The following is a 27,453-nucleotide window of genomic DNA, read 5'->3' as shown; positions in this document are numbered from 1 at the left end:
CAGCAGCAGCCACCGTCCAGCCAGCCCGACCGGCGAGCTGGGAGGATCCTTATAGGCGAGGCAGGGCCCATCAATGACAAAAAGAAGCCAGCAGCAAGGAGCATCGAGGAAGGGAAGGAACGAACGACCGAACGCAGGCCCCTCGTTCGCTGCTGCTGCATCCGGCCATCAGTCCCCCCCTCCGTTTCCGATTTCTCTCTCACACCCACCGGCGCCCTTCTTTCCGCCCGCGGTCGACGACTGATCAACTCGATCCCACCCACTGGCCACTATCATCGGTCTACGTGTTCTCGCCAGGGCCACCGACTATTGGCCTCCCCTTCCATTGCCCTCACGGTTGCCCAATCCGGCAATGCCAAGCAGTCAAGTAACCACCAGCCCCCAGATTCTCAAGATTCGACGTCATAAGTCACCACATACAAGGTTTGGTTTGGTTGATCTCTATCGTCGTGACTATTCACACACCAATCATCGCTGCTCCACCAAGCTAAAAACTGTACAGACCGGCCATGCAGAACATGCGCCCCGAACCAATCGAGGCGCGGGTTTCCTCCCACACGCCACCGCTATGCAAACATCAAGTCTCTAGCGATCTAATGTATCCTCAGAACATAAAGAACTTCCCAAGCAGCTCTCCACTCGTTCACGCACAGATCACTCCGACCAGCAACGAGTAGACAGTGCAGGGTCAGATTGGGCAAAAACAAGGCAGGGGGAAGGGGCAAGCAAGACACGCCAAAAACAGGAGCAACCCAAAGGGACAAAGAAACGAGTAGACACATAAAAGAAAACAGACAGCCAAGAACAACACAAAAAGTAAAAAACAAACAGAAAAGATAGGGAGGAATAGAATACACCCCGTTTCCATAATTCACATTGACAATGGGAGATCGTGACAACATCGCTCATATATCCACTTCCCAGACCATCCTTCTACTCCCCGGATCGACGGCGCTGCGTAAAGCTGCGCCGGATACTTTCACCCCACGCCGACTCGCCCAGCGATTGCATCACATCGTTGACGTTCATCGTGCTGTTCTCCCGCGAATGCGCCGAGCTGGCCTGCATTTCATCGTGCAAGTCCGGCCCGCTGCCGTAGGACGACGTCGTGTTGGCCCGCTCCCGAAGGGGCGACAACGAGGGGCTGATGTTCGACCATTCCGTCGACGGCGAGTGCAACATGGAAATGTGGCCCAGTGGACTGGTGTCGATGGGGGGAAGCTGATACGGCCGGGCGGGTCTCCCCGTTGGCGACGTCGGGGACAGCATCGGCTGCGACAGGTCGGACCCGGTCAGCGGGTCTCGTGTGTTGTCACGCCGTCCTTCCGTAATCGAGGGCTCGTCGTGAGATCCATCGTCCACAAAGATCTCGGGGACCGAGAACTGGGGCACGCCACTCATCCGAGCCGATTTCTTATGCTCGATTCGTCGCCGGAATTCGCGAGACCAGTACAGCGTGTCGAAGAACCCGACCACCGTCTGTCGACGGATGGTTTCCTCCACTCGCTGCAGTCGCGCCCGTCTTCGTAGGAACTCTTCGAGCCTCAGACTCTTGCTATCGCTGATCACATTGTAATGCGCCAGGATCATGAGGCACGAATGGAACGAAATACCGCGCACCGGGTCCGCCGAGACGAGAACCTCCTCGTAGAATGCATTCAGCCGTTGCCGGCGCGTGCGTACAATGTCGACGGGGATCCGTCGAAGAATTTTGGTCATTTTATCCAGGTCCAGCCCGTCGACCACTCTTCGATGAGCCATCAGCGAGTCCCGCTTGTCCACCCGGCACTCTTCCATGATCTGCCCGATCGTGAACTCGCCGTCGTAGATTCGCATCGAGAACACTCCCGATAACTCCCCGAGCAGCCGCGGGAACTGCTCTTTGGTGATATACCCCGTGCCGTCCGGGTCATATGTAGCCCACGCATGCTTGAATCGGCGCACATCCTCCCGACTGATCGCGTAGAGCCCACTGCTCTTCTGGTATACGTAGGAAAAGCTCTCAAAGATCAAGGACGTAAACAGCGAGACGAAGAGATACATGCTGATGATGTTCCAAGCAATGAAGAGCGAGCGCGCCCACGGCGCACTACCACAGTCATCCTTGAAGAATTGGCCATCATACGTGCAGTACGGAGGATTCATCGTGGCATAGTCCTCCATGATTTGGTTCCACCCCTCTCCGGCGCTCATCCGGAAGAGTAGAACGAGCGCCTTCGGAACGTCCCGGAAATTAAGGTTATTGGTTTCTTGCGATCCGAATTTCGTAAGGCCAAACGCTTGGTTCATGGCGATCGCGAACACAAGGAAGAGGACAAACCAGGTGGCGAGGAGATTGCCGATTGATGTTAGACTAGCCGCGGCGGTCTTGAAAAGCTGGTCAAGCTGATTGTTTCGGGGTATAATAAGGAGAGTGATCGAGACAAGGAAGAGCTTGTTGAGTTCGTTGATCACCTGGCTGGACGACAAGAACCTTAGAATCGTCGTGATGAACGTTCCGGAAACAGAGAGCAACGAATAGATATCCCAGGAACTCCGACTGAACCGATGCCAGCCTAGGCCAAGCATCCGGATCGCAACATTCACAATGTAAACGAGGTTGAAAGCGAAAAATGTTATCTCTGTATAGAGGTGATTGATTAGCAAGGATAGAGTCGGTACAAAGCTCGAGAGAATAGCTTACCTCGGATTCTATCCCAGAGTTCCGGCTCGGGATAGTATTCCAAGAGCAACAACAAAAGGTGCAGTGTAAGGACGAGAGTTACGCATCTTGACCAAGGGCCGTGCTTTTTGACGGCCACTCGATAGCACCACGTCTTCCACTGTCGACTCTTCTTGTCGAGCGAGCGCTTGGAAGGAGAGATCTGCCGGAGAAGCTTCCTCAATTCCAGCCATGATCGCTGCTCAGCAGTAAGATAGGCAACCCCGGTCTCTTCGGTGTAATTGCGCATGAACACAGACACAAAAAGCGTCAGGACAAACACAGCACCGAGCAAGTTGAAGACAATGAAGAAGAGCCCATTCTCCGGCGCGATGTAGTCCTGCGGCTGCACGCCAACGCCGGTAATGCTCATCGCACTGTCCTGCACGTCGATCCAGCCTTCCTGGGAGACAATCTGAAACAGTATAAAGAGGGAATCCCCGAAGTTGTCGAAGTCATAATACGGATTGGCTGCTACTCGCGGAGCGAGGACATCCCAATTGTAAGGCGAGCTCTGGTACTCACCGATGCATTGGTCCAAGCTTCCTGAAATGTCGCCATCATTGCACAGTACCATTCGTCCGGCGAAAAGATTGACACCATAGATAGCGAAGGGGATCAAAAAGCTCATCGAGACAGCCGCAGCCTGTTCCGCGCATCAGCTTCTGCCTGCTTGGGATGACATGAGAGAAAGAACTTACAGCGATGACCTTCCATCCTCCAACAATGATGACTGAATGGAAAGTATTCTTTGCGCTGTCGCTGACATTCAGGAGTCTGAGGGCCCTCAGAGCCTTGAAGGCTCCAATAGCCCGAGTGACGCCCCAATCCGCGTATAAGGATCCACCAACGCTGATCCAAAGCGTGATCAAAACAACTCCGTCGAGAAATCCCCAGGAGCCACGAAAGTAGGCATTCGGGGTCCAGAAAAACCCATCTGCTATAACCTTGATAATGACTTCGATGGAGAATAAGACCGCGAACCCCATGTCAGTATACGTGAACCAGTCCCTGTTCGACGTGAAGTGATTTCGCTGGTAGATTGGCGTGGTTATACAAGCCAGCAGAACCATGGCGACAATGGCCGCATAGATGAAGGCAGAAAACGTATACCAGACCGGCTTGTAGGGATCGACACCTTCCACGCGCTGGACTCCACGTCCCGGTCCCACGATGCGCTGGCATAGCCTTCGAAGAGGATGACTTGGCGCAAACATGAAGAGGGATTTGTTGTAATTGGGGTGACGCATGAGGTATTCTCGCTGGGCCCTTTTCCTTTGCTCGGCAGCCGAGACAAACTCTTTGGCCATAGTTTTTGGGTCTAGCTCATCAAACGTCCGCGGGATTCCTAGCTTGGAATAAAAGGGATTCGGTTCTCGGCGCATGATGGACGTGGTAATATTCGTCCATATGCGCGAGAAAAGGCCCGGTTGGGCGGTCTCCGCGGTGGTCGATGTCTCCAGTGGCACGCTATCCCCTTGCCGGTTCTCCGGTGCTTCATTCTCATCAAGGAACTCCTGGACAACAGCATCCTTGAGCAACATTTCCAACGCCGCTGGGCCGTGATCGAGAGGGTCTTTGTAGCGGTTGGAATTCCTGCCTAGCTTGAAGATCTTGGAAAGAGACAGATTTCCCTGGGAGGACATGTTGACCTGCTTCTGATGTAAGAACGCCTTGACCTGCTGAAGCCGCTTCTCATCCTCCGAGACATCAAAGCTCTCCTGGATGACAGCAACGAACATGTTCAAGACAATGAAATTCGCCATGATAAACCATAGGACCAGGAAAGTCGCCGAGATCCAAGCAGTGTTGTACTCGTATGTATAAGTCGTGGCATCGTAGAGGATGTCTGTCCAGTTCTCACTAGATAGAAGTTGATACATCCCGAGGAATGAATTGTAGATGTCAGCGAACGTGATATAAATGAGTCCGTCGTCATTTTCCTCGGGAATTTGACCGCGGAAGAGCTGTGTTGCGAAGATTGAAGCCAGGAATGTAATCAGGAAGACGAAGAAGATGAGATTCAGTAGACCGACTGAATTGCGGAAGACAACCATGATGAGGTCCCGAGTCACCTTGAAGGCGAGCACGACGCGGTATACTCGAAGAATCTGGAAGAGCGTGAGGACATCGTATGCCCGTTCCCGCTTGATCGCTGGGATTTGAATGATGCAGGTTATGACGACGAGTCCCAAATCAACCCAGTTTCGAGCCTTTTTGTGGAACGTGCGCCAATCAGAGGCAAACCGTAGGATGATCTCCAGAAGGAAAATGAAAGTGACAATGAGTTCCGTGGTGCTAATCAACCTCTCCCGATCGTCACCCATAGAAGCGCTCCTCAAGGCTTGAATGGCAAGATCAAAAATGATGATGCAAACCCAGAGCCATTCGGTCTTGTCATAAAGACGTTTGATCGTGCTCACCTTCTGGGAGGACAAGTCTGCCCTGTCAGTTGTGTCAATCTTTTGAACAGCAAAGGCACTGCGTTGGCTCTCCTCTCGAATGACTTGAAAAGAGTGAGTGATCACCGCAACTAGCAGACTGACCATCCACAAACTCAGAATGACAAGCCCACATACGAAGTAAATAGAGGACGCGAGATAATCACTGTCGGCAGTATAGTAGAGAAGGTCGGTGAATGTGTTCGAGCTCATAATAACAAACACAAGCTCCAACGAGTTCAAAATATTGTCGAAACTCATTGTCCCATTGAAGGGATTGGTTCCCTCGAGACAAATGGATCCTACAGGACAGAGGTAGCCCTTCGGAGTAGACGTACTGGAGATGTTGTTCGACTGGATCCAAGACATTTCTTCCCCAGTGGTCGCATTGAAATAGCCTCCACAAAACTGTATATTGCCGTTTGGATCATTTTGGTTATAATCATCTTGACCGTCGACGCCAACCCAGACACAGGTTCTCCGAAGGCTGGACTTGAAGCTTTGGATGCCAACAATGGCAAACAGGAGCCACAAGAAACTGATTAAGAAGGCTACGTGCGCGAGCAAAGGCGCGGCCTTTTTCAGACTCCGAAGGATAACCTGAGCTGGGGTCAGTGAACCAAATTGCTGGGGATTACCATTTGCCTCGCACTTACAGAAGTACCATTGGTCAAATTCAGGAGACGAAGGATCCGAAGACAGCTAAGCATGCTAAACACGTAGAGCTGCTGGCGAGTCTCCACTCCATATATAGAGAGAAAAAAAGATACCCAGTACGACACCATCGCAACAAAGTCGAGACGATTGAATGAGTGGCGGAGAAACGCACGGTGAGCGAGTCTCACGCGGCTTTTCTGAAGCGGATCATCGGCGAGCTGACGTTCCAACTGATTCAAACCGCCCGTAAAAGTGCGTATGATAGAGGCCTGCGGTTGTTCTGACATAACTGATGATTTTCGCACCGAGAATTGCCGCTGCGGGATGATGAGGTTCTTCCCTTTCTCCACTACCGCCTTCCTGAAGCCCATCGACCGGTCAATAGTGCTGTATTCGGCAGGGTTGATGATCAACCCTGATACCAGGATCTTGGCGATAATCTCAAGGGTATAGATGATGAAGATAGCAAAGTACGGGTAGTCCATGGGATTTGCACCCCATTTGACAGCCCTGGGGTATTTCCAGACCGAGCGTGAAGACTCGATGGTCAACAGAATCGTCTGGACCACAATCACAACCAAAATAAACGGCTCTGTAAAAGGATGAACCAGAATATCACATAACCACATCCGAAAAGCATTATCTGGGCCGAGGATGCCCAGCGATTTCCCTCTCAAAGGGTTGCTGATCCCGCGCCAGGCTTTATTGTCCGAATGCAGTTTCTCTCCGGGAGCTGAACTGCGAAACGAACTCGAAGACGGCGCATCGTGCGCATAATCTGGCAAAGAAGGGAGTATCGGAGGCTCTTCCATCCGCGCATTCCGGTGCGATTCCTCCCTGAGGATCGATTGTTCCACCACTTCCGGTTCATTGCTGAGGTTGACGATACGCTGAGACATGGACTTCATCATCGAACTGGCCCGGTCCAAGGCCGACCCAGAACCCGAAGGGGACAGCGATCGAGATCTCTCCATTGCATTGCTTCCCCCGCGGGGTCTACCAATATATCCCCCCTCCAACATGTGTAGATCATCGCCTAGTCGTGACCCCGGATGGCTGGCGGCGGGGGGCTGCACTGTACGTGCGCCGCTTTGATCATCCTGATGTACATCATCCGAGCCGGCAGCTCCACTTATCGGCTGGATGTTGTGAGTATTCGTTAACGGTGCGGTGTCATTGTAGCTAAGAACGTGGGTGAGGTACGGTTCGGTTCCATCCAGCGGCACGGTGTCGAGGTCAATGCTGGAGCCCGCCCGGCTATGCGATGGCGCAAGTGAGGTACTGGACGAGGGGTGAAAGCTGAGTCCGACCGATGACATTGCCTGAGCAAAGGCCCCGGGGTCTTCGATCGGGGCGTCATCTTCTTCGTCGGCGACGCTAGGATGCGGGCGCGCATTGCGCGCCGCATTGACGGCTTCGATGGGGGAATCCTCCGCTATCCGTTCATAAGTCCTTCCTGTTCGGCCCCTGCCCGTCAGAGAGCGACCCAGCCTGCTCGCAACACCACCTGGGCCTCCACGTTCATGATCCGGCTCCGAAGGCGCGGAGAGATCCTGCAAGGGGATTGGGTGATCATTCGAGAAGTCATGGTTGTTGGCGCCGCGGTCATGGCTATTTGAAGCCATAATGGGCAGTCTCAAAATGCTAACCGAACGCAGACATCGCAGGCTGCAAAGAAAAAGAAAGATTAGAAGGGCTCTGGAGCGCCGTCGACCCAGAGCAAGTGAAAGCGCGCTTGGGGAAGACTCCTAGCCAGGACTCGGGTCTAGTACGAAAGGGCTGACGAACTCTGGTTAAGTTAGCGGTGGCACCCCCGAGTGGAAATGTGGGCAAGGATCCAATCAAGCCAAGCGGCCGTCAAAGGCAGCGGGCATGATGGGGAAAGGAACCCAAACGTGTCGTCTTCCAAACTGCGGTGATGATTATTATTGCACGGTATGCGTAGCGGAGCTTTGCCTGGATGGCGCCAAAGCGGCCAAAAACTGGGGCGGCTTCGGCAGCGGCGGCTTCTGTATGGTCGAGAAGCCCCAGTGATTGCTCGTCTTTTTTTTGATCTTCGAATCGTCCGAGCCTTATGGGTGGGCAAAGCCAATTATTCCCTGTCCCCGGAATGAGGAGAGGGGATCTCATCATGTACGACCGATTTTGGTCCCTGACAGGATCACTTGTCATACGCCTAACCCGGCAATTCCATGGATTTACGGCCTGCTTGCCATGTAGTACGACCTGTCTGTCTCTCCCAGTCATTCATTCATTCTATCGGAGGTTTTCCCTCCGGCTCTATGGGGTTCGAAATTAACGGGCGCCCGCCGCCGTGCGCCACACCAGACCGATTAGTTGATTATTATTATCATGCTGCCTACCAATGCCATTGACCCCACCCACCGCATCCAAAAATAACCCATGACAAGTCCTGTCTCTAGGGAGGGATGAGACATCCCATGCAAGGCCGCTAATGGATTCTAAAACACGGGTGGATAGTTACATTTGACCAGGATCCGGAAAAAGGAAAAAAAAAAAAAAAAGAAAGAGATAATAATAATAATAATCAATCAATCAATGCTTGCTATTTGCACCAATCAATCGGTGTCCATACGGTTTCCTTGAGCTGAATCCTTGACATGATCCCGAACGCCTTGGAGGAATGCCTCGACAGCATCACCGCCTCCCAGTGGAACCCCTCCTCTACGCATGAATCCTCCATTTGCAACTGGAATTTTCAGGGCTTCGCTGATGCTCGGTAATCCGCCATCTCTTATCGCTACCGTCAAGCTTGCGAGACTCTGCCGGAATTGGGGCGAGTGTAGGACTTTGCGAAGAATCTCTTTCTTTTGCGTCAGATCGAGGGATCCCAGAGCTGCTTGAGCGATATCAGGGTCCTGGTCTGCCGCCGCCGCCTCCTCGGGATCGTTTTCCTGCGCCAGAAGCAGCAACGACGGGGGCAAGAAGCTCAACATATTGTCCACAGTTTTCTCGTCCGCAGATTCCAAGAAGGGAAGTGTAGTCTGAGGTAAAAGAAGATCTTGTAGAGTAGTGAAAGGTCTCTCGGGGTCTTGGGATTGCCGTGCGCCCCCCAAAGACTGCAGGAAGCTCTGCACGACAGATGAAGGATCCGAGTCAGCAGCCGCCCTGTGTGCCGATAGCAGTCAGCCTGTATTCATAGAAGTGCGAAGCCTAATCATGACCGACGTATCCGAGCTTATTTAAGTAACAACTCGGCTAGGAGAGTTCGGGACTAGAGACAAAAAACTGGCGAGATCTGTACCTACGCTCTTCCACCATCGGCACCACCCTCCCTCGATCCTTGGCCTTCCTCCCGGATATCACCGCCCGTAGCGTCCGGGCCTGCGCCTCCGCTGTTCCCTCCGTGGTTGTGGTTCGGGTCGTGGTCTACGCCTTCGACATCCTCCATGGTCTCGTCGTCATCGCCGCCCGAAGGACCGCCCCGAGGAAGGTTGGCAATTTCATTTTCCACATCCAGCTCTTCACCCTGGAGTAGCCCGTTGACAATCTCTCCGAGTCTGAGATCTCTCTGGCTGAACCAGCTCGGGTTGCCGTCCTCGTGTTGAGACTTGGACTGCAGCCAGAAGAGATACCGTTGGGAGCTCGAGGAGAACTTCAAGACGTAAATCCGACCATTGGTAGGCGTCGCGTTACCGGCGGGCTTGTATGGAACGAAGCACCCATCGGATGGGACCATGACCAGGTCGAGCTCGGGCTCCGAGTGGGGAGCAGACCTGGGGCGCCAGCAGAAGTGTACCAGCTCATCTTCGGAATAGAGGTAGATGTAACCGGGGGTCTGCTTGGGCCTGACAACGGGGGGTTCGCCGGATGCCTATCGTCAGGAAGAAAAGTGATGAGCCACGGGACAATGGATTCAGCTGAAGAGAGCTTTGGTTTCCACTCACCTCCAGGTCACAGATACCCGCTTTGAAAGTGATGATCGGAGCTATGGACATGATGAAGGTTCGTCAAGGGTAAGGTAGGGCAGAGGGTTCTCGTGAATATATACAGATCCCTGCTGGCTGGGGGTCGATGATGATTGCACTCCAACGATGCGGGCGAGGAGTTGGGTTGTGGATGGACGGCAGAAGCTGATCAAGCAATGTACGTCAGTTGGAACGTACCCGCTATAATGTGAATGGATAGCTTGGGCTGCGCGATGGGAGTCTGCGGGCGACCGGAGGGGACCCGGGAAAGTGATGCCTCAGGCCTGCGGGAGCGCTATCGGGCTATCGCTATCAGAAGGCACCGAATCGGCACTAGCGCCTTTCGGCTAGGGCTCGCGTCCACACAAACTCACACTTTCCCGTCCTGGGGCGCAAGTAGCAAGTCACACATCAACTCCAACAACCACCCGCCGTCGACAACCACCACCCTCCCCCTACATTCTTTTCAGACCACCTTCGTCCCCAGCAGCCAATATGTCGGACTCTACTGTTGGCCAGACGAAGCAGTTTGGAAAGGGCCAGAGGATCGTCCCGGCCCAGAAGGCCCAGAAATGGTACCCCGTTGATGACGAGTCGCAGCCCAAGAAAGTCAGTACCACACCCTATACCAGAGCCAAAAACGAGGCGGACGAAGATGCGGTTTCAAGTTGAACAAATGCGACGGATTGCGCTGGTCAGCGAGCGGTGACTCCTATTATCCGGAGATGGGAATCAGGGCCAGTGTGTCGAAAGACCATGCATGAGTTTTTGATAAGGAAATCGCATCTTCGGCCGACCTCGGAATTGTGCAATTTGGCCCGATATCCGTCTTACAATGGCACAAGAAGGACACCAGAAGATATAGAACACAGGCCGTTCTGACATGATGTTTGTTTTTATGCATACAGGTCCGCAAGACTCTGCGTCCCGCCAAGCTCCGCGAGAGCCTTCAGCCCGGTACCGTTCTGATCCTCCTCGCCGGCCGCTTCCGTGGTAAGCGTGTCGTTCTCCTCAAGCACCTCGACCAGGGTGTTCTCCTCGTCACCGGTCCCTTCAAGATCAACGGTGTTCCCCTCCGCCGTGTCAACGCCCGCTACGTGATCGCCACCAGCACCCGCGTGGACATCTCCGGTGTTGACGCTCAGACCCTCGAGAAGGTCTCCGCTGCCGACTACTTCACCAAGGAGAAGAAGACCGAGAAGAAGACCGAGGAGGCTTTCTTCAAGCAGGGAGAGAAGCCCCAGGTATGTGCACCCGTGGTTGGACTCTCGACGTGAGAGGGCCGGGCTCTACGGAATGATCGGATACTGATGTAGCGTTACCCATCAACAGAAGAAGGTCGTTGCTAGCGCTCGCGCCAGCGACCAGAAGGCCATTGACCAGACCATCCTGGCCTCCGTCAAGAAGGAGAACTTCCTTGGCAGCTACCTCGCCACCAGCTTCAGCCTCCGGAACGGTGACAAGCCCCACGAGATGAAGTGGTAGATGTGTGACGCGGCGGCCGCGGGTTCGGTAGTTATTGTGGAGGAATCCTGCGAGGGGCGGCTAGATGCAACTCGGCCATACCCAATGTTCCTTGGGAGACCGTTTTGCAGCGCCGGAGGAACAGTTCATGAAGTATATGTAACTCGATTCGGGCCTCATGTTTGCTTAGGATTGCGGTTTTTTTTTTTAATGCGGAACCAAAAAGAAAAAACCGGTTGTTATCTTTCTATATTTCACGATCAGTTCCCTCCAGCCTGGCCGTCTTACAGCAGCAGTTGATAACTGAGCCGAAATGAAAAGAAAAAAAGAAGAATACCTTTTCCAGCCTTTGTTTACTTGTCTCCTTCCCGAGTTCAGGGCTGGGAGCTTTTTCATTCATGTTCACTACGATATATCTTTTCTCTCTCTCTCTCTCTCTCTCTCTCTCTCTCTCTCTCCAGATTTCCAGGTTCGGGCGGAAATCTCAAAATAATCCTTTTGGAGGAATTCTTTAAAGTCATGGGTTTATATCAGTCCTTGGTCCAGTTCTTAGGTATCTATCGATCGATCGGCTACGGAGTACGGAGTACAATGTACTGTTGTATAGGATTTCGATTGCGATTGTGTTTGCGACTGCGACTGCGACTGCGACTGCCCTGGAAACACCCGCGCGCCTGCCCCACAAACAATCTATATATTACGGAGTATTCATGACACATAATAATTTACCATAATGATGACATTAAAGATGTACTATGTAAGATGGCGATCGATCTATGAGCCTCATGCGGACACCTCAGCCCACTGAATGAATGCAACGCCCTGCAATATACTCCGTATACCCAGTCCGAATTGCAAGCATATACCATAACCTCATTTTATATCATGATAACATATACACATTTCCAACATGATACATCCAACTCGGGCATATGCAAGCAGTGCACCAACAGCCAGTCGGGTGATGGTCAGTCTTCGTATCCCAACAACAGCAATCCAATGGAAACTCATATCCAAGCTTAATGACTGGACATCTTTTTCTTGTGCTTCCTCTGCGTTTTCTTCGCATGCTGATCCAAAGCCTTGTGCACCTTCGCCTGCAACTCGTCTTCCGTCATCGAGTATCTACGACTTCCTCCCGATCTCTCGTCATCCCAAATCGCCCGATCACCCTTACTACTAACTACCTCGACCACCTCACCTCCCTCGTCTGGGATCGTAGTCTGAAGGATCCAATCCAAAATACCCCAAGGGCCGTAATTACCTTCCGGCCAACTAATCAAATGCCGATCCACTCTACGGGCGATCCCGCCCAGGAGAAGGAAGTCCATCGGCATAGTCGAGTAACCGGAGTAAGCGAGGGTCTCTTCCAGCGAGACAATCGTCAAGTATATGGCGTATGTGATCATGTGGAGGCGGCATAGCACCGCCGGGATCAATGTGGGGATGGTATTTCGTAGAAGGTATGGGAGAGGGTGGTCGTAATGGGCCGTGGTGGGATAGGGCGCATGGAGCTCATGATACCAGGTTTCATGGAGGCGTGTGAGATAGCGCGTGATGCGATATTTTGTATTATGGAGGACGAAGCGGTGGATGCAGTAGGCGAGGGTCTGGATGGTTGCGGCTGGTTAGCACTTGGGCGCTGACGCGGGGACCTAGACAGGTCGTACCTCTCTGAGTAGCAAAACATAGAGGAGGTGGAGACCAATGCTCCACGGTAAGAAGGGGATCGAAAACGACACTTTGAGGGCACTCCGCGTTTTGAAGTATCCTATTCGGACGCTCTCAATGATGCCTTGCACGATGATGCTCATGGAGATGTTGAATAGCGACCATCCGATGACTTTGAAGTCCTTGGCCCGGATTCGGAATCGCTTGCTTCTCGTTGGCAGGCCCTGTTCGCCGTGCGCCTTCAGCAGCACAGCGGCGGAAGGGACGAGGATGTCGAACAGATAGAAAAGCGCCGACGGGAGGACGTAGAACAGCAGTCTCACGGTTATGGTGCCAACCACCTCAACCTTGAATGGTGAGTGCGAGAGGATGAGGGTCGTCCATGTCATATAGAAGAAGATCAAGTTAAGAGTCGTGAAGGAGGGAGATGAATAGACGAAAAAAGAGAGAACGACGGGGAAAGCCAAGAACGACGATGCCATGGTGTATGTTGGATGGACTGGAGAGATGCGTCTCGGCAAAAGGGTCACGATGTCTGGAGTCCCGTCGCATACTCTCCCCAGCGCATTTTATATAGGCGAGGCAAAAGACGGAGCCACAAAGGAGGGTTAAAATCGTCCTCGAGGTGAAAGGAAGACGGATAATGGAAGGGCGACGCGCCTGCGGCGGCCGTCCGACGTCACGCCCCTCCGCCGACCCGCCCGCTTGCCCTAACACGGAGCCCTCGCTTTGTCGTCGTGCGCAGTCGCCGCTATTTTCGGCCTCGCGGACAAAGGAACCATACAACAGACTTGCTCGAGGTTCCAGAAAAGCTTCAAAGGGTCATCTGCTGCGAGCGCACCCCAATTGGCCTACCCCTCTCCGGGGATGCATGTTTCAACTCCCCGCGCAGGGCTTACACAAGATGGCATAGGGCCATCAAGCCAAGAAAAGTAGTAGGTAGTGGAACAATGGGTCTTCTTATTAATGATCAATCCGGCTTTTTTTGTACATGATATTCAAGGTGAACATAACAATGACCATAAGGATAAAGAGAGGACACGCTCAGGGTATCTAATCCGACACAAAGCATAGCAAGACCCCCATTAACTACGCCCTCGGGCGAGACGGAACACCGTGCTTCTCCCCCCAGTGCCATGCCTGGCGTCGAAGATCGGGGCTCACGTGGAGGAACAACAAGTTGCTAAGCCAGCCAGTGAAGGTATCGCGAATGAACGAGTTCCTTTGGCTGCCTCCGAGAGCAGACCCCTTCATGACGTCGCCCACAAACATCGTGGTGATCATGTACTCGCCCCTTTCCAGGGCTTTGATCGCGATGCTTGCAACCTCTCTCGGGGTCTGTGGCTTGTCGGCAGCTTCCAATTTCTTGGTCAGATCAGGCTTGAGCTTCTGTTCGTTGTCGAAACCAGGGCTAAGAATGCCCATTGGGAAGACGGTGTGTATCTTGACGTCCGTAGCTGGAGCTTCTGTCCGGCACTTGTATACACGAGAACCATTGTAGACCTCAATCTCCTGGCTGAGTGTATCGGACAATGAGCGAATCGCAGCTTTGGCAGGCGAGTAGGGGGCATAACCGGCAATGGGCACGAATGCGAGGGTGGAGCATGTGAAGATGAGGTGCCTTGGTGGTAGCGGCATTTGCTGGCTGGGGCTAATAGGTACTAGCCACCGTCTCAAGATCGCATGAGCTGTGTTGGCAGCTGTCCAATACACGGTATCCATTTGGTCCCTCAACGTTTGCACGGGTGTCTCGGCGAAAAAGCCGGGATTGCAGTATCCAGCACAGCACCATACAATATCGGGGGCTTGTCCATCGTTCCATTCGGTGACTTCCGCCATGACACGTTCGCATTCCGCAGCGTCGGTCAGATCCGCACTGATGTAGTGGAATCTCTGCCGGTCGGTATGAGTCGCCGAACCCTTCACGGACATCGAGAAGATCAGCCGGAATCCTTTTCATAAGCCGATATTCTGCTTACCTTGGCGGCCTCAAGGGCCTCATGGAGTTTGGAGACAGTGCGAGCAACAAGCACAATGTTGGCCCCCTTCTCGGAAAGCTGGCAAGCGACCGCCTTGCCCATCCCCTCAGAGCCTCCAGTGATGACGGCAGTCTAGGAGATGAGGGATCAGCAACATCACCAAGAGGGAGACAATGAGAACATACCCTGCCCGCAACAACGAACTGATTCCGAGATCCAAAGCCGAACATCTTGCTAGCAGTGTATAGGAATAGTCCGCAGAGAATGGTATAAATCCCCAACGTCGTCGGAGAGGCGTTGTAAGAAATGATGGGTAACAGTGGATGCATGGGAGAAGAGAGAAGAGAAGTCAGGAAAGGGGGTAGAGGGGTTTATGAGACGGGGCGAGGCTTCCAGTCGGGGCAATGGCGCGAGAATTGCGGCTTCCTTCTCGGGGACGATGAGGGTGCTGATAGAAGATACAAGATAAAAGGGAAGGCGCATCCCTCGGCTGACTTTCCCGGCCGCGGAGCCAACAGTCAAACGGTGCAAACACCCATTGCGGACTAGCACCTGCCGGGCGGTGAGCGTCCCCTCCCAAATTTTTATCGCAAAAGTTATCGATTCGGTGCGGAGGATTTGGTCCGGTCCAGCATTCTCTCCCTCCTTCACTCACCCACAGCATATCATGGGTAAGAAAAGAAAGGCCGGCGGTCGCCCTGCCGCACCCAAGGCGGACAATTTTGGTCCGTCTAAATTCGACATCGAGGAGAGATTCGACGATTCGGAAGATGAGTTCCAAGCCGGTCGCGACCAGATCTTGCTCGAAGAGGCGCCTGAGGCCAAGAGACGTCGGAAGCTAGCTGAGGATGGTTGGTTACCCTACAGCGCATGTACATTATACTGTCGGTATGTCTGGCTAACCGGATTGTACTGTAGAGGAACATCTCCAGTTGTCGGACGAAGAGGTCATGGGGTACGATTCCGCAGACGACGACGACGATCTTGACGATGAGGAGGATTTCGACGAAGGCGATGATTATGATGAGGATGACATGGATCATGTTCCGTCGAAGTCCAAGTCAAAGCGCGGCGGCAGTGCAGGATCCGAAGCGTCTGAAGACGAGGAGGAAGGTATCGCCGCTTGGGGATCCTCGAAAAAGGATCTTTACAATGCGGATCAGATTGAAACGGAAGCAGATGCTCTTGAGGAAGAGGAGGAAGCTAAGCGACTACAACAGAAGCACCTGCAGGCAATGAATGAAGAAGATTTCGGCTTTGATGAAACTGAATGGGTCGAATCCGGCAAGGGACAAGAAGATGAAAAAGACGGCGGCGTGGTGACAGAAGTTCTACCCCAGATGGAAATCACGGAGGATATGAGCGCCGAAGAGAAGTTGAAGATACTGAAGTCCAGATATCCCGAGTTCGAGCCGCTATCGAAAGACTTTGTCGATCTCCAGTCCACTCATCAGGCCCTCGCAAAGGCCGCTGAAAGCTTCAACGTCGACGATGACTCCGAAGATGCCCCAGAAGCAGCACCTCTTTCCGTCGTTAAGTTCCGCGCTCTGTCCGCTTACCTTGGTGCCATCGGCATGTACTTCATGCTCCTGACCTCCTCTAATGACGCCTCCGGAAATTCTGCCCCGCTAGCGCCCGCCCAGCTTCGGGCGCATCCAGTGATGGGATCCCTCGTCAAGTTCAGGAAACTTTGGGAAACTGTCAAAGACCTCAGCGAACCCGAACCAGCGACACCCGAAGATTCGAACGAATCCGAGGACATCGACGATATCCTATCAGATGCACCTGCGCCTAAGCAAAAGGCCAAGGGCAAGGAGACGCAAGCCTCCAAGAAGAAGAAGGAGAAGGTTTCCAAGGCACAGCGCGCAGCTGAGGCCGCGCAAGCAGAGGCAGAGGCACGAAGAGCAGAGAGACTCCGACAGACCGAAGCCAACCTTGCAGACCTCTTGAAGCTTGTCGCTGGATCGGGCAAGAAGCGAGTCAGCCAGAAGACGAAGTCGTCCAAGGAGGATGACTCTGACTTTGGTGATGAAGACACCCTCACTGCGAAGGAGGCAGAGGAGAAGGCCAAGCAGAAGCGTTCTCTCCGGTTCTACACTTCCCAGCTTGCACAGAAGGCCAACAAGCGTAGTGCAGCTGGTCGGGACGCGGGTGGTGATGCAGATCTTCCTTACCGTGAGCGCTTGAGGGATCGCCAAGCTCGGTTGAACGCAGAGGCCGAGAAGCGTGGTAAACAGAAGCTGAAGGAGTCGGAGCAGCTGGGTGGTGACAGTGACGAGGAGGATCGTCAGGTCGCCAATCAACTCCGAGGCGAACAGTCTGACGATGATGATTACTACGACATGGTTGCGGCCCGCGGCAAGCAGCGGAAGGACGACAAGAAGGCGCGCGCGGACGCCTATGCCGCCGCAGCTCGTGAAGGTGGCCACGTTGCAATCCAGGAAGAGATCGGACCTGATGGCAAGCGTGCAATCACCTACCAAATCGAGAAGAACAAGGGTCTCACACCCAAGCGCAGCAAAGACTCCCGCAACCCCCGTGTCAAGAAGAGAAAGAAGTTCGAGGAGAAGAAGAAGAAGCTGGGCAGTATCCGCCAGGTATACAAGGGTGGTGAAGGCCGCGGTGGATATGGTGGTGAACTTACGGGTATCAAGAAGAACTTGGTCAAGAGTGTTAAGCTCTAGCTTTAGTTCTACTCTTCTTTCTGATCACCGCTACTGCACAATTGGAGACATACCTTACTGGCGTTCAATGTGTGCGAAAATGGGACTTTGTGTGTACATAGATAATTTTCCCAATGATACAAACTTTTGTCTGGCTGCAATTTGCTTTTAAATGGGCTAGGTAGCCGATCTCCTCCACTAATATTTGCGTAAACAGTCGAGCTCAACGAAATCATGAAGGCATGGTGGTCCCCGCGAATAACATGTCGGAAAAGACTCCCGCATAAGAATATATACTAGCCGAACTCCTAGGAACCCGCACCGACACCATCAAACAGCTTCTCCAACGCATCCCTTGTGCCGTTCGTCTTATCCGCCCTAGAGAGATCTAACCACAAAAACTTTCTCGCTAACTTGTCCTTAAAGTGAATACCCATTAGCTTTCCCCTCTCTGACACAAGATTATATACAGATTGATGGGGATGCTCGTACCGCATCTTCCAGAGCCTGCGTCTCTTCAGCCGAGAGCATAGCGCAAGCAGCAATTAAATTTTCACCCCGCGCAGAAAGAGAAGCGATCTCGTCTGCCCGATCAACAATGGTTTGACTGATACCGTTCATCGCAGCACATCTGTTCCGTGTCAATACTTGAGATGATGATCCAGGTTTCCGGGAACGTACATTGTTCCGAAGCTTTGATCGCTTCGTCCTAGACGGAAGCTATAGTCATGCATCTTAGTGCTTTACCCTTGCAAGTGTGGTTTGGATTGGGGCTATACTTATAGAGATAGGCAATTTGATCTTCGGCTTCGGTGGGCTCCTCGCGTACGCGAACTTGTGGCCGAGTTGTAATTGTGGCCTAGGTTTGAGAAATCCGTTCTCGAGAATTTCATGGAAATGAGTTGCGGCGATGACTTTGGGTGGATCCTCGAGGTTGAGGAGGTGTTCTAGAACACCGCATGCTAGTCCGATGCCATCTGTGTTGTAGATGGACGTCAGACATTAGGAATAGTTGAGGGCTGTGGATATACGGACCGTTCTCGTTGGTGCCCTTGCCGAATTCATCTATCAGCAGCAAGCTATGGCCGGTCATCTGCTTTAGATCGAAGGATATTTGCTGCAAATCGTTCATGAAGGTGCTCTGGATCTGAGTTATAATTGATTAATTGGCATATTGCAATAATCGGATTGGTTGCCTACCTGGGAGACGCTGTCTTGAGTATTCGTTTTGACCAGGATCTTGTCGATGATCCCAAGTTCTGCACTCTCAGCTGGGACGAAGCTGCAACCTTAAGTCTCGTAACCAGTACATCCTGGGAGTCAAGGATCGTATACCTTCCCACCTGTGCCAGGTAGGCAATAAGAGCGACCTGTATAGCACCGCATTAGCCGGTTTCTATTTGCAGCGGAGGACAAAGCTCACCTGCTTCATATAAACACTCTTTCCAGAATAATTTGGCCCGGTTAGCAGCAACATGCTCGGAAAACAGCCCCTTTCGCTTCCTCCTGTTGCACAACGACGAATTTCCGTTGCCTCCTTTCGCACTCCTTTGCTAATAAGAAAGGTATCATTGGGCACATAAGATGAGACCGTAAGTTCTTGTAGAATGTGTCTCCTTCCGTGTCAGCCAACTGAGGAAGCCTAGGTATAAATTGCCTTACCTTCCACCCCTGATTCTAATAATATCTTCCTCCACCATCTTGGGACGTACCAGCTTGTATAGACTTGCAGCTTGGACCATTGCAAGAAGACTTTTGACTTGTTAATCAGCTTCTTTAACTACTTGGATACTGATATTACCTGTCTATATGCCCACATACATCAGATGCTTCGAGGAGAACTTTCTCGTATTGAAGCACTCTTTGTGCGAGATCGTAAACAATTTCGATCTCCTTCTCTGACAAGACCAGAAGAGTTAGCAGAAGCACCTCATCATTGGGAACCAGAACAGACCACATATCAGCCCATAGATATCACCCAATTTGCCGTCCATCTCCCTCATTCTGAAGTCCTTAAAGTATGCTCTGTTCTCCGTAAGGAACATAAGTTCCCAGTCATCTTCAGCACCCCTGTAAGCAGGGTCACCCCCCTCATTGAGTGGAATAGCTATGTTGAAACCAAGTTGAGGGAAGTAAATAACGTTTACGTCAATATCGTAGCTTTCCGGGATAGTTGTTGCAATTTCTATCGCAACCTGTTTCAGAAGGCTATTCAAACCGTCATAGTTATCTTTCATCCGATCCAGCTCTCGGTCTATCCCTGGCTTAACAACAGCTCTGCCCTGCTCCTCAGAGCTATCGATGTCGACCTGTTGTATTTAGGAGGGGTTTGCACAAGAAGTAGGATAATACATACAATTTCTTGTATCATTCTTCCGACTTTGTATAACTGAGCTGCTTCAAAGGCACGGAGTGCCTGCATCATGCTTAGCTTGCAGAAAGATCATCTTTTCCCAAGAGTACCTTGCTATGTAGAGCCAGAAGGCTTCCACCCGAGGTCTCCCTCAGGGCGTCGTGAATGTCAATTCCATAGAAGGCAAACTGATAGTAAAGTCAGCGAAGCATTCTCCCCAATCTCCACTTCAGATGACATACGGCCAGCAAAGTAGCCCATACTGTTGTCTTGAAGCCCATGATCTTTCCGCTTCCGGTGCTGATTCCCTTTCGAAGGTTGATCATTACATGGTGGAGGTTCTTGATATGCTTCAAGCCCTTGACCATCTTTTCCAATGGGTTATAATTGTCAGCCCTAAGATATATGCTGACGAAAGAATGTCGCTCGTGGATAACCTCAAGTTCCACACTGGGACGAAGAAACATCTGCTTTAGTCGGTTTCTTCCTTGGGGGGTATATGAAAAGCGCTGGAAGAGGCCATAAATCGAAAGGCCTTCTTTTGATGAAGAAGACTTTCTCCCTGGCCCCTGATTTACCATACTAGGATGAGATTCGGATTCCATGATTTGAAGTGACAGTAAAGTCCTACCATTGACGAACCTGTTCTTTGTCAATCTCGTGTCCTCTGAATCAGATTAAAAAGATATACTTACATAGTCCCACACAGACTGAACATTTCCACAGATGCTACTCGGAATGCTCCTGAGACACTGCCGTTAGACGTTGACATTGAAGCTCGACGCCTTTGTAGGCAAGCGAGGACAACACCGGCACATCCTATCGTCACTGTGTTCTCCATCTCGATCGAGCTTGATATGTGCAGAAGCTTGCCTTCTTGCGATGTGAGATCCAGATTTTCAGCATCTAATTGTTCACCATCAACCAATCCGTTATGTGGTACTAAGAATTTGATACGTTGCTCATGTCTTGAGGAGATCTCCAAGGCCACTAGTTTGTTTTTCGCATTTGAGTAGTTGAATTCCTGCGATGGGCGTATATCCAGCTGGTAAGGAAGATAGTGTGTGTCTGTGAAATCGCCAAATGAGCCTCGGTTTCTAGTATACCCATTATGTTGTTCCCTACATACCGCTGTCTTGTCCAGCCCATGGTCTTTCTTGGAGGTTATTGGGATCAATCCGAGGTGAGATCAAGAGCACCGTAGGCTTAGTCTGCAGGACCACTTCAAGTCTGTTAGTTTCAGCATATGAGAGCAAGGAAAATCAGACAAACAGCTGTCAATGATCTCTGCACTGGAATATCGTAGATCCCCCAGTAGGTAGAGTCTCTCTTCCTGTGCAGAATAGTAGGAACAGCCGACAGTTCCCGAGTCTTTCATATCCACTGCCACTATAACTTGTTCAAGGTCGTCATCGATGGATTGCTCAAATAGCCCGCTATCAACCCGATAGGCCCCATCTCTATTGACAGCACCTGGCCTTGGTCTCTGTATATCTTGCGAACTTGGACGCAGGTTGCTAGAGGGTCTTGGTCGTGCATTGTCGTCTCTATTGAACCTGGTATTGGGAGACTCGATATATGAGTGATGTGCCACCCGCCTCCGCTTATTTTGCGATTCCATGACAAATAGGAGGTTTAGTCTTTGATGGATAAATTCTCGTTAGGAGAAGGTCCCTATGGGCCGATTGGGATGGAGTGCCCCGGAGCGGCCTTACTTTGCCGGATCAAGTGACAATCGCAGAACAGGAAAAACTGAAATTCAAAACATGATTACTGTATTTCATGCCGTAGAGATATATACAATTTATTCATAACATATGGTATACAATGTAGTTCATGCTATAGTACAATGAGAAGAGCAGAGATAAGGTCATCCAAGGTCATCATCTAACACACCGAAACTCCCAGCAATAGCGCCAAGTACTCAATAACAGGAATATGCAATGCAAATGAACACTTCACGACTTTTCCGTTTCAGTTTCTTCGGCAACTTCTGCCATGACTGCAAGTCCACTCTTGTCGGTATTGAATGTGACACGAGCAGTTTGTCCGGATGTAATCTCGCCGCGAATGATCTTATCAGCCAGCTTGTTGCCAATTTCTTTGGCAATCAAGCGGTTGAGGGGCCGAGCACCATATTTAGGGTCATAGCCCTTTTCACTGAGCCAATCCTTGATCTCGTCATCCACCCGGAGAGTCATCCGTCGATCGTCGAGTCGTGCTTGAAGCTCCTTTACTCTGATGTCGACGATATCCCTCAGAGCGTCGCGGGACAGCCGCTTGAAGAGAATGAACTCATCGATACGGTTGAGGAACTCTGGCGGATAGGCCGATTGCACAACGTCCATGACTGACTTCTTCGTTTCAGGCGAAAGCTCATCTCCGGTATCCTTGACAGGATGCAGAGGATCGGCACCCACAAGGATGTCGGCTCCAAGGTTCGATGTAAGGACAATGAGAGTGTTTCTAAAGTCAACTTTGTGGCCTTGAGAATCGGTAAGGAAACCCTCATCAAGGACCTGCAACAGCAAAGCAGAGATGTCGCGATGCGCTTTCTCGAACTCATCGAATAACAGCACTGCGTACGGCTTCCTCCTTACAGCCTCTGTAAGTTGACCGGCGTCGTCGTATCCAACGTAGCCAGCTGGGGAGCCGATCAGGCGACTGATCGTGTGCTTCTCTTGAAATTCGCTCATGTCAAATCGAACAACGGCCGTTTCAGTGGAGAACAGGAACTCGGCCATCTTCTTGCAAAGTTCTGTCTTTCCAACACCAGTAGGACCAAGGAACATGAACGAAGCAAGTGGCCTGTTCTCTCCACTGAGACCCGCCCTTTGCATCCGAACGGCGTTGGCGACTGCGGAGAGAGCCTCATCCTGCCCACGAACAGATCGGCGTAATGTGTCTTCCATCTTGATGAGTTTCTCCACTTCACCGGCCATTAGCTTGTTGACAGGGATGCCGGTGGTCCGAGAAACCACGTTGCCAATGTCATCAGCCGTAACCGAGTCATGAATGAGACTGGTCTGAGTACCTGCTGTTGGCTCCTCACCCTCCTTGGGCAGCTTGGCTTCAAGACTTGGGATGGTGGCATATCTCAGCTCACCAGCCTTGGCAAAGTTTCCTTCTCTTTGTGCCTGTTCTAGTTCGAACCGAGCTCGCTCCAGCTCCTCCTTTGCGCGCTTGAGGCCTTCGATTTCAGCCTTCTCCTTCTCCCATACCTCGGTCAATTTCGCCGCGTCTTCTTGCTTGACTTTCAAGTCTCCCTGGAGCTTTTCGCGTCGCTCACGGCTACTGACGTCGGTTTCTTTGCGAAGGGACTCGAGCTCAATCTGGATGGTGGTAATGTCGCGGTCCAGTTCTCTGATCACATCGGGCTTCGATTCTTGCTGTAGGCGGAGAGCAGACGCTGCCTCATCGACGAGATCAATCGCCTTATCGGGAAGGAAACGGTCCGTAATGTAGCGGTTACTGTAGGTTGCCGCTGCCACCAAAGCACCATCCGTAATTCGGACACCATGGTGGACCTCATACTTGTTCTTGATACCACGCAAGATGGAGATAGTAGCCGCAACTGAAGGTTCGCCGACTTGGATAGGCTGGAACCGTCTTGCCAGAGCGACGTCCTTTTCAATCAATCTGTACTCGTTCAAAGTCGTAGCACCGCAGCATTGAAGCTCGCCGCGAGACAATGCCGGCTTCAGAAGGTTGCTGGCGTCAATACTGCCCTCTGCCTTTCCTAAGCCAAGCAAGGTATGCAGTTCATCGATGAAGAGGATCACACCCCCTTGCGCATCCTCGACTTCTTTAAGGACCGACTTCAGCCGTTCTTCGAAATCTCCTCTGAACTTAGCACCAGCGATGAGAGACCCTAGATCCAAGGAAATGACACGCTTTTCCTTGATGCTTTCCGGGACGTCTCCTTGAACAATTCTTTGCGCCAGACCCTCCAAAACTGCCGTCTTTCCAGTACCCGCCGCTCCTATCAGAACGGGGTTATTCTTCGTTCGCCTCGAGAGGACCTGGATGGTGCGATGGATTTCGGCATCCCGTCCGATGACGGGGTCCAATTTGCCATCCTTAGCCTTGGCTGTGAGATCGACACCAAACTGTTCCAAAGCTGATTTTTCAGGCTCGCCACCTAGGTTCATGCGATGGGTACCGCCGGGAGGATGAGGGCGTCCATTGGCATACGTGCGTATGGGTGGTACTGACAGAGTCTGGACGACATTGCCTAGCCGCGCGCGCGATAGTAGGCGTAATGCTTGTGAAGGTTGAAAGCTCCGAGTCGATGACGGAAGACTGGACGGTCGGAGAAGCCGACCCCGAGCAAGGTGCAACCTTGACGACATGGTCAAAATGCGAGGATAAGGGTACGTACAGTCCTGTCGGTGGTCTCTGCAGCTCCCGTATAGCTCGAGTATAGCTCGAGCCTATATAGCCGGGCCAGGCGACTATCGGCTTGCCTGCAAGCGTCGCGAGGCTTCTCGAAGGCTCCACCGCGAGCTGGCCGGTGAGTGGCGGAAGCTCCCCCAAAGGCCAGATAGCTCCGTCACTCCGTCACCGTGGGGTCACGTGCTGGCCGAAATGAGGGGCTCTGTTGGTGCCGCCGAAAAATTTCACTACTCGGACCCTCCGCCTGAAAAAATACTTCAGAACACCTTTCCCCTCCTATTTCTTCCTCCTTTCTTCTTCTTCCTTTCCACTCACCACACATCTCTCCCACACACACATTCACAATGGGTTTCACTGATCTCGCTTCCGACGCCGGCCTCACCGGTATGTCTACCATTTCCCTATTTTGCTTTCCCTTTTCCTTTCCTGTCTGCTCTCAGCAGTAACTAATGGTACCCCTCAGTTGCCAACAACTACTTGGCTACCAGGAGCTACATTGTTGGGTAAGGCACATCCCTTTCTCTCTAGCATTGGTGCCTTGAAAGATTTTCCTTGTTTGCATGATGAAAAGAAATTGGTCCGTGTTTATGAGGCGGCTTAAGACCCCGCTGCAAGATTAAACACAATGCGAGCAATCGCGCTTCTGATCACTTGGAAATCCTTTTGTTTTTTTTTTTTGCTTTATTTCTTGATCTATCATTTGAAGAAATGGGCATCAAGCTAACTGAAAAAAGCGACGCTCCTTCCCAGGCCGATGTCGTAACCTTCAAGGCCTTCTCCGGCGCCCCTGACGCCGAGAAGTACCCCCACGTTGCTCGCTGGTACAAGCACATTGCCTCCCACGAGGCTGAGCACGCCACTCTCCCTGGCGATGCCTCCAAGCCCTACACCTCCTACGGCCCCGAGTCCACTGAGCTGCCTACCAACCCCAAGGCTGCTGAGGACGACGATGACATGGACCTCTTCGGCTCCGACGAGGAGGAGGAGGACCCCGAGGCCGTCAAGGAGCGTGAGGCTCGTCTTGCTGAGTACAAGAAGAAGAAGGAGGCCAAGCCCAAGCCCGTTGCCAAGTCCATCGTGACTCTTGAGGTTAAGCCTTGGGGTATGTGTCAATTCCTCTTTACTTTATTTTCCTGATACTAACTTTTTGCAGATGATGAGACCGACCTCCAGCAGATGGAGGCCAACGTCCGTGCCATTGAGAAGGACGGTCTCGTCTGGGGTGCCGGCAAGTTCGTCACCGTTGGTTTCGGTATCAAGAAGCTCCAGATCAACCTTGTCGTTGAGGACGAGAAGATCTCTCTTGATGAGCTCCAGCAGCAGATCGAGGAGGACGAGGACCACGTCCAGTCCACCGATGTTGTAAGTCGCGGATGCTTCTCGGCTCGATGGAATGATGCTAACAGAATCTCTACAGGCCGCTATGCAGAAGCTGTAAATGGAATGTTGTTTAATGAAGAGCCATGTGATGATGGATTATTTGATGTTATCCCACGGAAATATACTGTCATGAACTTGAATAACCCCGTCGACCGGGGATGATCCCGGCGACATAACGAATCAATAAATACCCCATTAATAACACACTGGAGCACATATAGCCGTTGCCCTCGTAGATTGGTAGATGACCCCTCCTAGCAACCGCACCAAGTGGCATGAACCTGGGGTGCTGCCCAATTGCGACTAGGTCGTTGGGCCTATGGCGGGGTCTGAAAAGATCCAGCCGGAGCAGAGCCGGTGCAGAGGGCTGGTGCACAAGAGGGCCCATTGGTCTCCCGTAGAAGCACGTGCGCGGATTACATACCACATACAGCTCCAGCTATCCCGACCAGTCGAAACCCTCCAACCCAACACTTAGATACCTACATACACCTGGTATCCAAGATGGGATTCCTATCCCGCTTCATCGCCTTGTTTGGCCTGGTTCTCCTCGCTCACGCGTACATTCTCCCTCCAAGCCTACCACCTACCTATCCCAATCCCTCACTCACCATCCATCCAACCACCCATGCCCCAATGCCCCAATTCCCTCTACCTCCCCCCAAACCTCAAATCCGACCCCCAAACCCCCAAACCCAATGCGAACCCCAAAACTAACAAGAGAGAATAGAGGCTACTCCGCCCACGAACACACCCTCCTCTCCAGCAACACCAACCCAACGACCAGCGCCCTCCCCCAGGACATCATAATCGAAGCCCTCGCATCCCTCGTCCTCGTCTCGGCAGGTCTCGTCCTCGGCGCTGAAAAACTCAAACCGATTAGTTGGAGTGAATGGGCGGGCCAGATTGAACGAGAAGGCGGCGCGAGGAATCCCTATCGCAGGTTGGAGGATCGGTTTGCGTTTTGGGATGTTAGGGTATGCTTCACCCATTCCCCTGTTCTTGGTTTGTGTTGTGTTGGGTTGGGAGAAGGCTGGGTTGGGAGGGTTTAGGAGGGGAATGGGGGATTGATGTGGACTTTGCTAATATGATATTTAGGCTAAGAGGAAGGAATTCGCGGATTGGATTCGTGGGGAGGTTCCGGTTCCGGGGACGGAGAGTGAGACTGTGTCTGTGAGTGCGAGTAAGAAGTAATGGTGGGGTTTTGGGATGGGGATGGGCTGGAGGGTAGGATGGGGTGTGTATGATATGTTATATGTTGATATGGATTGAATGGAATGGAACGGATTGAGAGATGCTTGGGGTTGTGCTTGCTCTTGGTGTTTGGTCTCTGGGGGTTGGTGAGGTCGTACGAGGGAAATGTATGTATGGGTTGGTTTGTAAGGTATCCCGTATATCTTGGGCTAATTGGGGTTTGTGAGTGGTGGAGAGTTGTAGGGCGTTATTTGGGTAAGGTCGAGACTTGCTGGATATAGTATCGTAACACTACATGAGTGTACGGGACTAGATGAGGCACGGGCACGTGGCCAACGGTGCTGCTATTGCTTGTTATATCTAGTGACTACGGTGCACAGGGAAGAGGCATATAAAGTAGAGCCAAGGAAGATGGTTGGTCTACTATCCGAATCATGGCTCGACCTATGACGCGTCTGTGTTTCTCTGTAGATTAGTATCCTTCGCGAAGAAGTGCCCTCGAGACACCATATACATTTACCTCGACAGAGCCCTACCGCAGATTCAGTTTCCAGATTGACCGAGAACAGCACTCCAGCCTATTCACTAGCAGATCATAGCTGAAGTCCTACAACGTGATATCAATC

At 52.0% G+C, this 27,453-nt stretch overlaps 10 protein-coding genes across 10 annotated transcripts; 4 read left to right on the top strand and 6 right to left on the bottom strand.

The window, feature by feature from the left end:
• Positions 1–805: 805 nt before the first annotated feature.
• Positions 806–7,540, bottom strand: cch1 (calcium channel protein CCH1). The gene is made up of 4 exons (XM_025714199.1): positions 5,799–7,540; positions 3,403–5,742; positions 2,684–3,347; positions 806–2,621 (listed from the first exon to the last, which is right to left on the bottom strand). The coding sequence occupies exons 1-4, from the start codon at positions 7,422–7,424 to the stop codon at positions 934–936; spliced, it is 6,318 nt and encodes a 2,105-aa protein (XP_025571350.1). The 5' UTR covers positions 7,425–7,540; the 3' UTR covers positions 806–933.
• An 838-nt stretch (positions 7,541–8,378) lies between these two features.
• On the bottom strand, positions 8,379–9,758 carry BO80DRAFT_458472 (uncharacterized protein; the record flags this gene model as incomplete). The annotated part of the gene is made up of 3 exons (XM_025722281.1): positions 8,379–8,928; positions 9,069–9,634; positions 9,708–9,758. The coding sequence occupies 3 exons, from the start codon at positions 9,756–9,758 to the stop codon at positions 8,379–8,381; spliced, it is 1,167 nt and encodes a 388-aa protein (XP_025571349.1).
• A 465-nt stretch (positions 9,759–10,223) lies between these two features.
• Positions 10,224–11,213, top strand: BO80DRAFT_458471 (60S ribosomal protein eL6; the record flags this gene model as incomplete). Its single annotated transcript, XM_025722280.1, has 3 exons — positions 10,224–10,337; positions 10,637–10,972; positions 11,061–11,213. 3 exons carry the CDS (start codon positions 10,224–10,226, stop codon positions 11,211–11,213), a joined length of 603 nt encoding a protein of 200 aa, XP_025571348.1.
• Positions 11,214–11,936: 723 nt separating this feature from the next.
• Positions 11,937–13,487, bottom strand: BO80DRAFT_415469 (sterol desaturase family protein). The gene is made up of 2 exons (XM_025718143.1): positions 12,863–13,487; positions 11,937–12,802 (listed from the first exon to the last, which is right to left on the bottom strand). The coding sequence occupies exons 1-2, from the start codon at positions 13,343–13,345 to the stop codon at positions 12,212–12,214; spliced, it is 1,074 nt and encodes a 357-aa protein (XP_025571347.1). The 5' UTR covers positions 13,346–13,487; the 3' UTR covers positions 11,937–12,211.
• Positions 13,488–13,804: 317 nt separating this feature from the next.
• Positions 13,805–15,288, bottom strand: ksrA (3-dehydrosphinganine reductase). Its single transcript, XM_025717147.1, has 3 exons — positions 15,028–15,288; positions 14,843–14,974; positions 13,805–14,783 (listed from the first exon to the last, which is right to left on the bottom strand). The coding sequence occupies exons 1-3, from the start codon at positions 15,169–15,171 to the stop codon at positions 13,953–13,955; spliced, it is 1,107 nt and encodes a 368-aa protein (XP_025571346.1). The 5' UTR covers positions 15,172–15,288; the 3' UTR covers positions 13,805–13,952.
• A 167-nt stretch (positions 15,289–15,455) lies between these two features.
• On the top strand, positions 15,456–17,665 carry BO80DRAFT_428530 (something about silencing 10 family protein). The gene is made up of 2 exons (XM_025720274.1): positions 15,456–15,693; positions 15,761–17,665. Exons 1-2 carry the CDS (start codon positions 15,510–15,512, stop codon positions 17,524–17,526), a joined length of 1,950 nt encoding a protein of 649 aa, XP_025571345.1. The 5' UTR covers positions 15,456–15,509; the 3' UTR covers positions 17,527–17,665.
• A 148-nt stretch (positions 17,666–17,813) lies between these two features.
• Positions 17,814–21,648, bottom strand: BO80DRAFT_482699 (MutS family protein MSH5; the record flags this gene model as incomplete). The annotated part of the gene is made up of 17 exons (XM_025723414.1): positions 21,131–21,648; positions 20,988–21,080; positions 20,554–20,926; positions 20,101–20,500; positions 19,969–20,046; positions 19,886–19,921; positions 19,460–19,814; positions 19,307–19,403; positions 19,168–19,257; positions 18,929–19,118; positions 18,841–18,875; positions 18,706–18,787; positions 18,541–18,652; positions 18,335–18,482; positions 18,187–18,225; positions 17,998–18,136; positions 17,814–17,924 (listed from the first exon to the last, which is right to left on the bottom strand). The coding sequence occupies exons 1-17, from the start codon at positions 21,477–21,479 to the stop codon at positions 17,814–17,816; spliced, it is 2,727 nt and encodes a 908-aa protein (XP_025571344.1). The 5' UTR covers positions 21,480–21,648.
• On the bottom strand, positions 21,600–24,224 carry hsp78 (chaperone ATPase HSP78). The gene has a single exon (XM_025720273.1). The coding sequence runs from the start codon at positions 24,208–24,210 to the stop codon at positions 21,817–21,819; it is 2,394 nt and encodes a 797-aa protein (XP_025571343.1). The 5' UTR covers positions 24,211–24,224; the 3' UTR covers positions 21,600–21,816.
• A 336-nt stretch (positions 24,225–24,560) lies between these two features.
• BO80DRAFT_428528 (translation elongation factor 1 subunit beta) lies at positions 24,561–25,751 on the top strand. The gene is made up of 5 exons (XM_025720272.1): positions 24,561–24,637; positions 24,717–24,756; positions 24,988–25,355; positions 25,407–25,615; positions 25,671–25,751. Exons 1-5 carry the CDS (start codon positions 24,598–24,600, stop codon positions 25,689–25,691), a joined length of 678 nt encoding a protein of 225 aa, XP_025571342.1. The 5' UTR covers positions 24,561–24,597; the 3' UTR covers positions 25,692–25,751.
• Positions 25,752–26,137: 386 nt separating this feature from the next.
• On the top strand, positions 26,138–27,145 carry BO80DRAFT_496549 (membrane magnesium transporter family protein; the record flags this gene model as incomplete). The annotated part of the gene is made up of 3 exons (XM_025724029.1): positions 26,138–26,193; positions 26,400–26,610; positions 26,732–27,145. 3 exons carry the CDS (start codon positions 26,138–26,140, stop codon positions 26,825–26,827), a joined length of 363 nt encoding a protein of 120 aa, XP_025571341.1. The 3' UTR covers positions 26,828–27,145.
• Between the last annotated feature and the right edge of the window lie 308 nt (positions 27,146–27,453).

The sequence above is a fragment of the Aspergillus ibericus genome (genome assembly GCF_003184845.1).
Source record: "Aspergillus ibericus CBS 121593 unplaced genomic scaffold BO80scaffold_49, whole genome shotgun sequence".
NCBI lineage: Eukaryota > Fungi > Ascomycota > Eurotiomycetes > Eurotiales > Aspergillaceae > Aspergillus > Aspergillus ibericus.
The sequence above is the reverse complement of the archived record's forward strand: the minus strand, read 5'-3'. Positions and strand labels throughout refer to the sequence as shown.

What these genes read in the sequence shown, in the direction of transcription:
- hsp78 (XM_025720273.1), bottom strand. Translation starts at nt 24,210, where the DNA reads ATGTCGTCAAGGTTGCACCTTGCTCGGGGTCGGCTTCTCCGACCGTCC.
- cch1 (XM_025714199.1), bottom strand. Translation starts at nt 7,424, where the DNA reads ATGGCTTCAAATAGCCATGACCGCGGCGCCAACAACCATGACTTCTCG. An exon ending in ATTTGACCAATGGTACTTCT is followed by an intron (nt 5,743 to 5,798) that starts GTAAGTGCGAGG and finishes ACCCCAGCTCAG; the next exon opens with GTTATCCTTCGGAGTCTGAA. An exon ending in GAGGATGGAAGGTCATCGCT is followed by an intron (nt 3,348 to 3,402) that starts GTAAGTTCTTTC and finishes TGCGCGGAACAG; the next exon opens with GCTGCGGCTGTCTCGATGAG.
- BO80DRAFT_415469 (XM_025718143.1), bottom strand. Translation starts at nt 13,345, where the DNA reads ATGGCATCGTCGTTCTTGGCTTTCCCCGTCGTTCTCTCTTTTTTCGTC. An exon ending in ATGTTTTGCTACTCAGAGAG is followed by an intron (nt 12,803 to 12,862) that starts GTACGACCTGTC and finishes GCAACCATCCAG; the next exon opens with ACCCTCGCCTACTGCATCCA.
- ksrA (XM_025717147.1), bottom strand. Translation starts at nt 15,171, where the DNA reads ATGCATCCACTGTTACCCATCATTTCTTACAACGCCTCTCCGACGACG. An exon ending in AGTTCGTTGTTGCGGGCAGG is followed by an intron (nt 14,975 to 15,027) that starts GTATGTTCTCAT and finishes CTCATCTCCTAG; the next exon opens with ACTGCCGTCATCACTGGAGG. An exon ending in AGGCCCTTGAGGCCGCCAAG is followed by an intron (nt 14,784 to 14,842) that starts GTAAGCAGAATA and finishes ATGTCCGTGAAG; the next exon opens with GGTTCGGCGACTCATACCGA.
- BO80DRAFT_428530 (XM_025720274.1), top strand. Translation starts at nt 15,510, where the DNA reads ATGGGTAAGAAAAGAAAGGCCGGCGGTCGCCCTGCCGCACCCAAGGCG. An exon ending in TCGGAAGCTAGCTGAGGATG is followed by an intron (nt 15,694 to 15,760) that starts GTTGGTTACCCT and finishes ATTGTACTGTAG; the next exon opens with AGGAACATCTCCAGTTGTCG.
- BO80DRAFT_428528 (XM_025720272.1), top strand. Translation starts at nt 24,598, where the DNA reads ATGGGTTTCACTGATCTCGCTTCCGACGCCGGCCTCACCG. An exon ending in TTCCGACGCCGGCCTCACCG is followed by an intron (nt 24,638 to 24,716) that starts GTATGTCTACCA and finishes GGTACCCCTCAG; the next exon opens with TTGCCAACAACTACTTGGCT. An exon ending in TCTTGAGGTTAAGCCTTGGG is followed by an intron (nt 25,356 to 25,406) that starts GTATGTGTCAAT and finishes AACTTTTTGCAG; the next exon opens with ATGATGAGACCGACCTCCAG.